Raw genomic sequence first — 14,883 nt, forward strand, 5'->3', positions numbered from 1 at the left:
AGCATTCTACTTGTGTTAATCGGCCGTCCGAAAGCTGGCTTTCTGCATGGCCGGGCATTTGGAGGAGGGAGTGTCTGTATGTTCAATCAACCCTGTTAGTTTCTGGGGAAAAGCGCTCCATAAATAGCAGGTGCAAATATCTGAGGCACCCTGTCCCCGTGACATCTTTCCTGAGTAATAAATACTCATGGTCTGAGTCCCCATGAGGGCAGGACCCTTCACGTTTTGGTTGTCCCGGGCAGTGGATAGCTTCCCCTGTTCACCAAAATCAAGAACTTATAAGTTCTACATTTTTAAGGTGCAAGTGCAGAAGTACAAGGAGACCCTATTTTTAGACTAGCGAGACAACAACCGCTGCCAAGAATCGTCAGCAGCCTGACACCGCCTGGAACTGGAGCTCTGTTGAGATTTCATTACACCTAGCTTCCATCTTTGCTACAACAATTTGGAGATGGTTATGATGATTACTAACCAATGGCTTTCAAACTGCTTCAGGCCATTGCAATGTGCTGTCTGCTCCCTGAGAGTACAGGTGAGTACTCCTGTTTCCCAGCTGGAAACTAAGGCAAAACACAGAGATCCTACGTGTAGGGGGCGTCAGCGGTACATGAAAAATGTGAGCCATGGATTACTGGGTGCTCTATTCTCTGACAGCAATTTGAATGAAATTGGATAAATGATTCAAGAGTTATTGGAGGTGGGGGGGTAGGGGGAGACACATAGATATGGTGATTTTATAAGGCCAGTTTTTCTGCACGAAACAAGGTGAAAAACAAGCTTGCAATACTCTTTAATCCCCACTGCAGTCCCATGGGAGGGGACACAGCTGGACGTCAGCCCTCTGTCTTACCTTGTTGGGATCATTTTTGCTCAGCATGAGTGGGAAAACTCTGCCTTCCAAGTAGCTGGACTGCATCTGGCCACCTTCACCTTCCCTGTTGCTGCAGCCGTACATGAAGACATTCTGTTTCCTGCTATGCCCGTGTAGATCACAATAGAGGAGAACCTCCCACTCCTCCATCACACTGTAAGGAAGCAGGCACAGGGTTACTGGCTGTCAGCTGCAGGCTGGGCCAGAACAAACGGCCCAACTGCTCCAAGTATGCTGTACATAACTGTTCTGAGAAGGCATGAAGTTCTAGAAATTTCATCACAGCTGAGGTCTAAAATCAGGTACTATTCAAGTCTCAAGGAAGTTTTGAGATTTCCTTGCATGAAAGGAAAGTTGACACACACCCTAATCTGGACAGTTTCCCCCCCCCCAGGAAAAACTCTCTAGAAACAGATATTACAATTTGAAAACAATTTTTCCAGCTTGTTCTTTTTCTTCCTTCAGGAGCAAGTTGCTCTCTCACTCTTTCCAAACCTAACTAGATTAAGTCCTATCCCTTACTTTCCTTAAATAAAAAGGACCCTCCCACTCAGGCCTCCTAGGTCCATCAAATGCAAATCACACTATCACCACTGCTCCTTCAGCCATACTTCTGCAGGTGAACCTGAAGCCTGCAAAGAGAGGAAACTTACTGATTTTATTTGCCTTAAATACCAAAGCAGAGTTGCTTACCTGTAAACAGGTGTTCTCTGAGGACAGCAGGATGACATCATCAGATGGAGCCCTGATGCAGAAAACATGTCAAAGTTTCTAGAACTTTGACTAGGCACACTGAGCATGCCCATCATGCCCTATTCCACGTGGCTACGCAGGGTCCCTGTTGTGTTTGAGGCATTGTGGACCCTTGGTCGCAATGGAGATGACTCCACCCACGGGGAGGAGCCCCGTGGGGAACCACTGCGATAGGCTGACACAGTTAGCAGACACAGAATGGATAGTCTTTATTGTACTGCTGTAAATAGATGGTAAAGCAGGAAGCTAATGCACTGATCCATGAGGTGCCAATACACTCAATCAGAAGTATAGTCTCACCCAGATATTCATGATAGGCAGGAGCCCGCAGTGCGGGAAATGCCGCGGTTGGTGGAAGGAGTTGGAGCGCCAGTTCGTAGAGTACTCACAGAGTGAAGGCATCTTCCTGATGGTAGACTGGTGGGACCAAAGCTCCATGGTGCAGGATATGAAATAGATAGGCCCTCGAGGAGCGCGTACCCAATGGTCCAATATCCTGGAAATGAATAAAGAGAAAAGACCCCGAGGAGCGGTTGTCTAAGTTAGTGAGGACCCGAATGGAAGTTGGAAGCGAGAGACCCCCGAGGAGCGGGTGTCTAGAGCTTTTGCTGGAGCGAGGCCCTTAGCGTGAAGAGATGCATCTAAGCGTACAGCTTAGAGCAGGCAGAGTAGTGAAGCTAAGTCTCTGCTAACTCAAATTGGTAGCGGAAGCGGAGGCTAGTTATACCCGGAGGTGCTGAAGTCATGGTGGGAACCTCGGCCGCCCCCGAGGTTCCCACCATGACTTGTATTTGAGTGTCAGAGATGTGCACGCTCGTGCCCTAGGAGGCCACAGGAGTAAGCATGGCGGATGGGGACGCCCATGCTGGACTGGAAACGCCAAGGCCCTCGGCACTCGGCACCGGAGACAGCCATCTTGCCCAAAGAGAGAGAAAGGGGTGAAAAAGAGGTAAGGCAGAGCGGTCGCAGCTATCTGCGACCGAAGGACACAACAGTCCCTCTTCAGAATTACGATTAAAATCAAAAATAGAAAAAACCTAACTCCGCGGGATGGCGGGTAGATTTCGTGTGGACTAACATCCTGCTGTTCTCTGTGAACACGTTACAGGTAAGCAATTCTGCTTTCTCCGAGGACAAGCAGGATGGTAGTCCTCACACATGGGTGAATTCCTAGCTAGGCTGCTCCCCAACACAAAAAGAGGGCAAACAGACACCTAACCAAGTGTCAATGGGCACAACAACAACAGTGCTGTTGGTAACAGAGGGGGAGACAGCATGAACTCAAACAACGGGCCCTAGATTGAGAGAATTGGGTTCTACACCTCAAACAGGTTCCGAAGGAATAGACAGGCCAAACCTACTGTCTCGTCGGCCATCCCTATCCAGTCAGCAATGGGATGTGAATGTGTGGAGAGAACTCCATGTCGCAGCCATGCACACAAGTGGGCCACCGATGCTGCCATGGCTCTCACAGAATGAACCTTGACAAGGCCCTCAAGATGCAGTCCCGCCAAGGCATAACAGAAGGAGATGCAGTTTGCTAGCAAACTGGATATTGTCTGTTTGGCAATGGCAATGGCAATGCCCATCCTATTCTTATCAAAAGAAACAAAAAGTTGGGTGGACTGTCTATGGTCTTCTGTCCACTCCAAATAGAAGACTAAGACTCGTTTGGAGCCCAAACAGTGCAATGCTCGTTTGACTCGGTGGGAATGGGGCCTGGGAAAGAATATTGGCAGGACTATGGACTGGTTAAGATGGAAGTCCTTCACCACCTTAGGCAGGACCACCCTGTCATGATAAAATTTAGTATAAGATGGATAAGTCACTAAAGTCTGGAGCTTGCTAACCCTGCGCGCTGAAATGACTGCCACCAAAAATATGACTTCCCAGGACAGGTACTTCAGGTCATAGGTGCGCAGCGGCTCTAAAGGAACTTTTTTCAGCTGATCTAACACCATGATGAGGTCCCAAGACACAGCGGGAGGCCTTAAAGGAGGCTTCAACTGAAGCAGGCCCCACATTAAATGTACAGAGATGGGCGTATCATCTACACCGTGGTGGTATGCACCAATTGCATTAAGATGAACTCTAACAGAATTGATTTTTAAGCCAACCTCTAATAAGAGTAGAAGGTAATCAAGAAGTTTTTGTGTGGAGCACAAGAATGGATCTAGGGCGTTCTGCTCACACCACATGGAAAACCTCCTCCACTTCAGTCCATAGGACTTTCTGGTGGAAGGCTTTCTAGAAGCCACCAGGACCCAAGACACATCTTCTGAAAGATCAAGAGGCTGCAGAATTAACCGCTCAACATCCAGGCTGTGAGCGACATGGTCTGGAGTTTGGGATGCCACAGTCTGCCTTGGTCTTGTGTGATGAGATCTGGGGAAGTCCCCAGACTGATTGGTCTTCAGATGGACAACTCCCAAAGGAGAGGAAACCAGACCTGTCTCAGCCAATGAGGGGCTATGAGAATCATAGTCCCTTTGACCTCGTGAAGCTTCAAGAAAGTCTTCGTCACTAAGGGAATCAGAGGATACGTATACAGAAGACCCTTGTCCCAATGATGTGCGAGGGCATCCGAGGCTGGTTTGCCATCTGTCCTCTGCTGGGAGCAGAACCGAGGCACCTTCCTGTTGCAGGGGGACGTGAACAGATCTATGTTCGGGCTTCCCCAAGAGGTGGAATATCTGATTCACTTCCCCCTGATCCAGGGACCAACTGTGGGGTCTGAAGGCTTGACTCAGCCTGTCTGCTACCACATTCTCCACCCCAGTCAAGTACATGGTCCTGAGCACCATCCTGTGGGACAGAGCCCACGACTATATCTGGGCTGTTTCCTGACACAGGAGGTAAGATCCCGTGCCTTCCTGCTTTTGACATACCTCATAGCAATCTGGTTGTCAGTCTGAATCAGAACAACTTTGTTGGACAGCTGATCTCTGAAAGCCCATAGCACGTACCTGATCGCCCGAAGCTCCAGGAAGTTGATTTGACAGATCGTTCCTGAGTGACCAAAGATCCTGAATACTGAGCCCATATACATTAGCTCCCCACCCCAGGGTGGATGCATCCGCAGTTAGGACAAATTGAGTGGGGAGACTCCAAAATGAGATCTCCTGTTCCAGACTGGAAAGTGCCCACCATCAGGACAATGAGTCCTGGAGTGATAGAGTGACTCGAATGCAATCCTGGAGGCTCTGAATGGCCTGATACCACTGTTACCTCAGGATCCACTGGGTTCTGCGCATGTGTAAATGTGCCAAGAGAGTAACATGGATGGTTGTGGTCATATGGCCCAACAGCCTCTGCATGTGCCAGGGTGACACCTGCTGGCTCTGTTGAAGCTCTGCTTCAATGGACGCCATGGAGATAGCCCTCTGGCGAGGCAGAAAGGCCTTGGCCTGAGCCGTGTCTAGCAGGGCTCCTATGAAATCCAATTGAGGTGACGGGCTGAGATGGGACTTTGAGTAGTTGAGAATGAACCCTAGTAACTCCAACACCGAGTGGTCAAGCGCATGGATCTGATGACCCCTGCCTGAGACGTGCTCTTGACCAGCCAATCATCCAGATATGGGAAGACATGCACTCCCAGTCTACAGAGGTGCACCGCCACCATGGCCATGCATTCTGTGAAGACCCATGGAGTGGACGCAAGCCTGAACGGCAACACCCTGTACTGGAAGTACTGTGTTCTCACGACAAATTGGAGATATTTCCTGTGACTGGAGAAAATCTCGATATGAGTGTATGTGTCCTTTATGTCGAGGAAGCATAGCCAGTCCTCTTTTTGCAAAAGGGGGATCAAGGTGCCCAGGAAAACCATCATGAACTTTTCTCTTTTAGAAACTTATTCAAGGCCCTTAGTTCTAGGATGGGATGGAGTCCGCCTGTTCTTTTTGGAATCAGGAAGTACCTGGAGTAGAATCCTCACCCTGTTTGTCCTGGGAGTACGGGTTTGACCGCTTTGGCCATTAAGAGGGAGGACAGCTCCGCCTTTTTTTTTTTTTTTTTTATCTCCTTATGCGCTACTGGCCCCCAATATGGGTACAAAGGGCAATTTGGCGGGACACCCAATGGATTTAATTGATACCCTTGGCGGACGATGGACAAAACCCATTGGTCCGAGGTTACACTGGGCCACTGGTTTGCAAAGCACTGCAGCCTATCCCCGACCAGAGAGTTCATTGACCTAGGATTGGGCAACTGGCTTATGCTCCCTAAAGCCCTCCCTAAAGCTCTCTGTTACCTGGGACGGCCACGAGACCCCTGATGGTGTTGATAGGAGCAAGGAGGCGGAGGAGAGTACTTCCTCTGGTGAAAGAAAGACTTCCTTGGCCCCAGTCTCGAATGGCCTCCTGGATGAGGAGGATGGGTGTAGTGTACAGGCGAAGAGTTGTTGGAGGGTCTCATGGTGGTCACAAAGTTGGGCCACAGCATCCCTCTGTGCTAGGATTCATGGGTTTCGTGGACCCTTGGCCCGAGGTGAAGGTTATTACAGCCTGAGAGGTGGAGCCCAACAGGTCCACACCGTTGGGAGGTGAGGTCAGCTGCAGCAGGGAACACGGCTGTAGTTCAGTAGAGAGAACGTACTGCGTCACTACCATGTGATCGCAGACTAGCCCAGAGCTGGCCGTGAGGCAGACCTCGGTGCATCCCCTTGCTCAGCACTGTGCATCGACAGGTACCGGTGCCGATGCTTCTTAGGATTCCCTCAATGCTCGGTCCGGTCTTTCCCCAGTGCCAAGGCCGAAGACAATGAACCCGGCATCCTTGGCCCAGAAGAGATAGACAACGGTCGGTCTCCAGCACCCCTATCTGCCGATGGCACCGACAGAACTGACAGTCCTGCCGATGTCAATGGCATAGTATCCATCAGTGCAGCTCCAAGGTTCATTGATGCTGATGCCACCGATGCCAATGTCTCGCACGTCCTCGACTCAAAGAGCTGATCCATCTTGTCGAGTCTTTAGCGATGTCCCTTCAGAGATATACGAGCGCAAAAGTGACAACTCTGGACGTCATGCAATGCTCCCAGGCATTCCAGAGGACAGATATCTCGTGAGGATCCCTAATGGAAATGATCCTCAGGCACCAGCGGCATCGACAAAAACCAGACATGGCCATGATGGAACGAAAGAAAAAAGTGGTTGTAGACACGAAACAAAGGTGGCAGCTGTTGATGGCCAGCAGACTCCAGGGCACCGCTACCGCAGGAGGAATCCACCATGAAAGAAAACTTACCAGAAATGCTGAAAACCCTGACTAGGAAACTATGTACCAAGAGGGACCCAGCGATGGAATGATACCGAAAACCACGAAAAACCACAATGAAAAAAGAAGTTTTCCACTAGGCTAGAAAACAGCCAAAGTGAGCTCAATCAGACCGCAAGGCTTACAAGCTCTGCAGAAAAGAAGAGATTGAAGAGGGACCCTGCGTGGACACGTAGTATAGAGCATGCCTACTCAAAGTTCTAGAAACTTTGATATAAGTTTTCTGCACTGGGGCTCCATCTGATGATGTCACCCATGTGTGAGGACTACCATCCTGCTTGTCCTCAGAGAACTTGATCCTGGAAACTGTTTCCTTAAAAGATTTAACCTTGGAACTGAATTTAGGAGAAGCAAGCTTAATCACAAACTGAAACACTAGAGGGAGCCCTAGAACCAGTCTACATACATGGTAGTATAATTCATGCTAAACTCTTGTCATTCACCACTTTGTGTCCAGTGAACTCCTCTCATATTTCTTACCCAATTTCAGTGAGGCAGAGCTCATCAGAAACCCACCCCCGCCCCCCGAGATGTTGAAGTACAACTATGAAAAATAGTTCTTTGAAATGTTCTGTCGAGTTTCAATATCAAAACATGAAGACAAACAGCGATCTACGCTTGCATTGCATTGCTTAGACCTGTGTTTCTCAAGCCGGTCCTGGGGATACCTCCTAGCATGTCTGTTTTCAGGATCTCCACAATGAATATGCATGAGATAGGTTTGCAAAGAATGGAAGCAGTGCATCCAAATCCATTTCATACATATTCATTGTGGAGATCCTGAAAATTGGACTGGCTAGAGGTTACTCTGGGACTGGCTTGAGAAACACTGGGACACTATATTAACTCCTTGTGGTCAAAGAAGAGAGACAATCATTGAAATGACATCATACCACTGCAAACACAGCATCTTAAAGAAGCAAAAGATGGTGAAACAGTCGCTGAGACTCAGGAGCACTGCACTGTGATGCTCCAGATACAGATCCTCTGTTGTCATCATCCGGGTGGGGAGGAGGGATAATATAAAAAGGGGAAAATCCCCCAGGTAGTTCTGAATGAAGGCTCGTGGTGCCAGATCCCAGCCCTGATTCTGACTGAGCCAGAAGCCCAGAGGAGCAGCAGGACAAAAAACCTCAAAAATCTTTACATGTACTTTTCTTGCAAAACTCTAGCCACAGCAAAAACAGGTACAAGTGAGCCTGGGGATTTCAAAGTAAAAGTATGCGTACCAAATCCGTGAGTAAAATGTACCTGCAGGCTTTATCCCAAAATGGACAGTTCTAAAATTGCCCCCTCAGAAGCCAATATACTAAATTGGGACATTTTTGGCAAAATGGATTTTTGTGTAAAAATAATTTTGCAACTCTCTCACACACGTGCATAAAAGCAAAAGTGTAAGCATTTTGCGCAAAATGTTTTGCTAAAACCCCTTTTGTGATAAAATATTGCAAATGTTTGCTTCACGGAAGTACACGTTTATGCAGAAAAGTTTACTCAACTTGTCCGGTAATAAGCTGTTGCAATGCACAATCATGCAAAGCAGCTCATTTCTGGGCAATTGTGCAAAAAAGGTTTTGTAGGCCGGTTTTTCCCAAAATTCTACTACACATCAACGAGGCCCTGGAAGTTCACTAAAACCAACACCACTGTCCCTGAAATTCCCTGGTGGCCTTAGTGGCACCCTGACCCTTGTACCCATGCCCCTCTGCCTCCACAATTGTGCAAAACCACAATTTGGGGATGACTCTCCCACACCCTCATGCCCCTTTGAAGGGGTGGTCTTCTGGGGAAAGCAGCGATCTCTCCTTACTGCTGCTGTTGACATAGAAACATAGATGTGACGGCAGAAAAGGACCAAACTGTCCATCCAGTCTGCACAGCAAGCTTATGGTAGCATCAGCTGCACCATACAGGTCTCCCCCATAATGGTAACATCTGCCGCGTTATCCAAGTTACCCCCATACTTAGTTTCCCAAACCATCAAAGTCAGGGCCCTTGTTGGTTGCTGAATGAGTCCAATTCCCCGTTACCTCTTGCCATTGAAGCAGAGAGCAATGTTGGAGATGCAACACAAATATAAGGCTTATTGGTTAAGGGTAGTAACAACATCATCAGCAAGTTCCCCTCAAGCTTGTTTTCCCAGACCGTAAAATTCAATATTCTTGTTGGTTGCTGTCTGAAACTAATTCCCCTTTTCCTCTTTTTCCCCTGCTGTTAAAGCAGAGAGCAATAATGGAGCTGCATTGTGAAGGCTTATTGGTTAAGGGTAGTAACTTCCACACTAGCAAGTTACCCCCATGCATTCTTTTCCTCATTTCCATACTCTAGCCTTTAAAGATCCACAGTATTTATCCCATGCCCCTTTGAAATCTTTCACCGTTTTTGTCTTCACCACCTCCTCTGGAAGGGCATTCCAGGCATCCACCACCCTCTCCATGAAGAAATATTTCCTGACGTTGGTTCTGAGTCAGCCTTCCTGGAGTTTCATTTTGTGACCCCTAGTTCTACTGATTTCTTTCCAATGGAGAAGGTTTGTCGATTGTGCATCATTAAAAACTTTCAGGTATCTGAAGGTCTGCATCATATCACCCCTGCACCTCCTCTCCTCCAGAGTATACATATTCAGGTCCTTCAGCCTCTCCTCATAAGTCATTTGATGGAGACCCCTTCACCATTTTTGTCACCCTTCTCTGGACCGCCTCATCCTGTCTATCCCTTTTGAGATACAGACTCCAGAACTGAACACAATACTCCATGTGAGGTCTCACCAAGGACCTGTACAAGGGGATTATCACCTCCTTTTTCTTACTGGTTATTCCTCTCCCTATGCAGCCCAACATTCTTCTGGCTTTAGCTATCGCATTGTCACATTGCTTCACCATCTTTAGATCGCTAGACGCTATCACCCCAAGATTCCTCTCTTGCTCCGAGCACAACAGTCCTTCACACCCAATCACATACAGCTCTTTTGGATTACCACACCCCAGATGCATGACTCTGCACTCCTTGGGCATTGAATCCCAGCTGCCATATCTTCGACCACTGTTCAAGCTTCCTTAAATCATGTTTCATTCTCTCTACGCCTTCCAGCGTGTCCACTCTGTTGCAGATCTTAATATCATCTGCAAAAGACAAACTTTACCTTCTATCCCTTCCGCAATGTCACTCACAAAGATATTGAATAGGACCAGTTCCAACACTGATCCTTGTGGCACTCCACTTAACACGTTCTCTCTTCAGAGTAAGTTCCATTTACCTTCACACTCTTTCTTCTATCCATCAACCAGTTTGTAATCCATGCCACCACCTTGGCACTCACTCTCAAGCTTCTCATTTTATTCACAAGTCTCCTATGTGGGACCATGTCAAAACCTTTGCTGAAATCCAAGTGGATGACATTGAGCGCTCTTCCTTGATCCAATTCTTTAGTCACTGTGATGCAGTACGACCTGGCCCGGGGCAGAAACAGCCGGGACACAGAAAAGCAGAAGCTGGCGGTACCAAACCTAGCCACCGGAGGGCGCTGAGGAAGGTAGTGATGAAATGACTACACTTCCCAGGTTCCCTGAACCGACACCTGACCCCTGGCTGGAGGATGAGCAGGAACAGGGGGAGGAAATTGGGACTGATCCCTATGACTCAGCAGAGTCCATGGAGGCTGAGGAAGAGGGCGTGCCACTGTGGTGGAGCTGGCCACAAAAGCCCGGCTCCTCAGAGTCTCTGGAGGAGGAGATGCAGGTAAACTGGGGAGAGGAAAGCTCCAGCTGTTCCTCTATGGAGCTGGAATAACCAGGAGGTTGGGGGATGGTAAATCCTAGGTTTAGACAAGGAGGTTTAAGAAATGTTGAAAGGATATTCTGGTTCAAATGCTGTTTAACTCTAAGCTTGCTAAGGAGGACCTAAGCAGTTAGGCTTGGGGGTTTGTACAGTCAAGCGGGCATTGTTGCAGGGCTGTAGCCGGTGAGGCTACAGGACTCCATTAAACCCTTTTTGTGATAAAAGCCTATTTCTCTGTGTACTGTTTGGGAGTGCCAGGACTAGGCCTGGCACTCTGACTAGAGGCTGCAAGGAGTTCATAGCAGCGCTGTGCATGAGCTGTGCAACTGGACAGGACGTGGCATAGGAGCGAAGCCGGAGGCCTGAAGCCCAGCAAAGCCCCACAGCATGCTGAGCGGATGGGCGTGATCATGACAGTCACCAATCAAAAAAATCAATCAGATTTGCCTGACAGGACAGGACCTTCCCTTGGTGAATCCATGCTGTCTCGGGACTAGCAATCCTCCTGATTGTATATAGTTCACTATTCTTTCCTTCAGCAGAGTCTCCATTAATTTTCCCACCACCGAGGGGAAGCTAACCAGCCTGTAGTTTCCAGCCTCCTCTCCGCTCCCATTCCTCAGGCACATTTATTTATTTATTTATTTATTTTAGGTTTTTATATACCGGAAGTTCCTGTATACAATACATATCACTCCGGTTCACAATTAACAGAGAAAACTATCGCCGGGAAGGCGGTTTACATGGAACATACATGGAACATGGAACATATCGAATAAACTATAGTAAAGTACAATCTAATTTAAAACAACTGAAATAAACTTAGGAAATAACTTGGTACATGTAACTGAAGCAAGATGAACATTACATTATTGCTGCAAGGCAAGGCTGGATGTTTGTTCTTATTGCTATTAGCTCTCTGGGAAAGCTTGATGGAATAGCCAAGTTTTGAGTTTCGCCTTGAAAGTAATGTGGCATGGTTCAAGGGAGCTCCTATAGTTAGGCAAAGCCATTTTAAAACCAGGCATAAACAAGACAGGAGCACATTTGGATTGTTCCTGATCCCCCATAAATCACTCCTTTGAAGGGGTAAGCTTTGAGGGTCAAGGGGCAGTAAATTTATATGGGACATGGGAGCCCAGGTCGGGAGGGAGCCACTGAAGCCACCAGAAAGTTTTACTGACACTTGTTGGGAGAGTGGAGGGACCTCATACAGGCCAATGGCCCTTCTGGATCCCCAGTTTGCAATAATTGCCACTTTCCGGACCAGTACATGTGTTGCCACTTCCAGGAACGTGCCATGACACTGCATGAAAAAGATCTTGTGCAATTGATACAGACAATAATGAATTTCGAGCTCATTAACATCTGTAGCAAAATGGCTGCTAGCCTGTGGTAAATACCATGTGTTAGTACTGCACTTCCCAACTGATGTGCCGTGGCTGAAGTGCAGATGTGCCGTGGCTCATTTCCTATTTCCATCCTGGCCTGCAGGATGTCCTCCCACCAGCAGGGGACATTGGAGAGCAGCACTTATTAGCAGCTGCTCCTGCTTTCCCATCTGTTGGCTCTCCTCTACAACAGAAATTGAATAGGATCCCATAGTCTCATGAAACCTGCTGGCTCCATGCAGTTAAGATTGCACAGGAAAGCTGGAAAGGAGGAAGAAGCAATACCCTGTAAACCTGCTCACAGATTTCTTCTACACAAGGGATTGGGGTTGGGGTAAGGAAATGGAAGCTGAATATGCCACCAGGTGTCGGGGAGTCAAGGGAAGGCGATGCTTCATTAGAATGGGAAAGAGGTGGAGGGAAAGGGAAGCTGATGATCATGATGATGATGCCAGGGACTGAGATTGAGGGAGGGTGATGCCAGGGTGTGGAGGGAAAGGGAAAAGTAGGTGATGACAGGGGGTGAGAGAGATGGAAGATTGCATTAATTTGACACTTTTACTCCCCATAAATCGACTTTTACACGTGTAAATTGGGAATTTTATAACATGCGTGCGGCAATGAAATAACCAGTCTTACCAATTAGTCTACTAGTTAACTCAGTCCATCTGCAGTTCACAACAAACAACCTGACTCTTCAGCCTGAAGTCCCCCTAGTCAACCCCCCCAACCCATCCCATCTCATTATCTTGTCTAGGTTAATGGGAAGAAAAAGAAAACCAGGGAAGACTCATTCAGTCCAATTAAAAGTTATTCAGGATCTGGCTTCAGGCCTTATGTGGAAGCTTAGAAATATAAGGAAGTCTTACATCCAAGGTCACTTTCTTCCTCTTGGGGTACAATGATTTACTGGACATTTGTTCTATAACTAATAGGCTATGTATTTTATTTCTCCAAAAGGTAACCAATGGAATGATTGGTTATCTACAAAAATGCAGTATAGTGAGCCTTGCCAGCAAGAACATTTTCTTGACCCATAATTTCTGAGGTGCAGAACAGAGGGACACTGACCGAATATCTCCAAATAATGCAGAGGAGACATCAAAGACCAATGACTTTGAAATAACCCAGTCTTTATATGTGTAAACCCTTCTCCAGAAAAGCTATATTTTGGAACAAGACCAAAAGGAATATCCAAGGTTTCCCACTTCTGTAGAGCAATTTATACATATGTCCAAGTCCAAAATATGGGCTAAAAAAGCCTGACATTGTGAAATGTATGCTCTCTCTTTAGAAATGTAAATTGTGTTTCACACAGTTGTACATTATTTGATAGCTTGTGAAAATGAGCAAAACAATCAATAAAAATCTATATGGTTAATTGTATCTGTAATTCCTGTGATCATTAATTCACAGTACCTCATGTTCCCATAGGTCATCTAGAATAAGTAAAGACTTATAGAGGGAAGTTAAGGTAAGTCTTCTAGGATCATCAATATCAAACCATCCCTGCAAAATAGACCAATTATCCATAGTTAAATTGGTTTGATTCAGAGACAACACATAATGTAGAGTTTGATGTAATTAAAGTAAACTTTCCCAATAAGGGCAAAACAACCCTGCAATTTTGGAAAAGTAAGAATATCCCCATTATTTTTCAACATTTGTCCCAGTAATGTCAGTCCCCTTTGTTTCCAACCAGCGAAATTGCCTCAGTTAATATCAGATGATGTTGTGTCTTTGGACCCTTGGGCTGAGGCGAGACTGGCTCTACCTGTAGGGAGAAGCCATGCAGGTTCTCACCCCTCAGCAGGTGGAACCAGGTGAAACAGAGACCGAACAGCTCCTTCACCTATACCAGCCCATGTTCCCCTTGGGTTGAGCATTTAGGTGCCAGAGTCGGCAAGATTTAGGTGAGGATCTCTGCTGATGACTGGAGACGTGGTCCAAGGCCAGGCGAAGGTTGTAGGAGGGTGGCGAGTAGACATGTCAAGATCCAGGCAAGGGTCAGAGGCGGGCGGCGGTCAGGCGTATCCAGAGTCCAGGAAGAGGTCAAGGGCAGACAGCAGTCAGGTGTATCCAGAATCCAGACAAAGGTCAAACCAAGTAATCAACCAAGGAAGAAGAAGAGGAATGGATTTGGCTGAGGCAGACAAGCAAAGCAGGAGCAGGTCAGGCAGATGAGGACTGGAACAAGCTGAAGACAAAGATTGGAACAGGCTGAGGATGAAGACTTGAACAGGCTTGGGAAGCAACATGCACTATGCTTGGTAGTTGGACCTGTTGCTGAGGCAGTGAGGGAAAGACAGAGAGAGCCTTTTTAGGGTTAAGCATATGAGGACATCAGAAGGCACCGCGGGGCTTTTTCCGCTGCAGGCCCTATAAAAACAGTGACGTCAGGTGCACGCATGATTAAGGAGGAGCATGACTGGTTGGGGCCGGCAGCGTCCTGCCTCATGGTAAGCCAGCAGCATCTCACCGCATCAGAGAGTGGTGTCCTGCCGTGTGGTGAGCTGGTGGTATTTGCGCCGCACTGGGAGGCAGTGGGGTCGGCCTGGCCAGGGAGGTAAGAGCAGCGATTCACGGGAGCAGCACGCAGCAAGCCAAATACAATAACCCCCCCCCCCCAGTTAAGCCCCCTACGAGGCTTTGGATTGCCTCGGGTACCGTTGATGAAAGTCTTTTAAGAGGTTAAAGTCCGATATTTTCAGGATGGCTACCAAGCATTTTCTTCTGGGCCATAGTTCTTCCAAGAGATCAAATACTCCACCTTTTTACCCCTCCAGCAGGAATCCAGAACTTCTTCATATATAG

General features: G+C 47.5%; 1 protein-coding gene across 5 annotated transcripts in view; it reads right to left on the bottom strand.

Annotated features, from left to right (window-relative positions):
• Positions 1-14,883, bottom strand: part of AGBL3 (ATP/GTP binding protein like 3) — a 279,448-nt gene that overhangs the window by 182,858 nt on the left and 81,707 nt on the right. For all 5 annotated transcript variants that reach the window (XR_003856022.1, XM_029597245.1, XM_029597246.1 and 2 more), the window contains exon 8: positions 851-1,025. Coding sequence is in view for 4 of the 5 variants with exons in the window: in XM_029597245.1 (XP_029453105.1) it covers positions 851-1,025 (175 nt within the window). In the remaining variant the exon portion in view is untranslated. The remainder of the gene's footprint in view (positions 1-850; positions 1,026-14,883) is intronic.

This window comes from Rhinatrema bivittatum, chromosome 4 (genome assembly GCF_901001135.1).
Source record: "Rhinatrema bivittatum chromosome 4, aRhiBiv1.1, whole genome shotgun sequence".
In the NCBI taxonomy this organism is placed as follows: Eukaryota; Metazoa; Chordata; class Amphibia; order Gymnophiona; family Rhinatrematidae; genus Rhinatrema; species Rhinatrema bivittatum.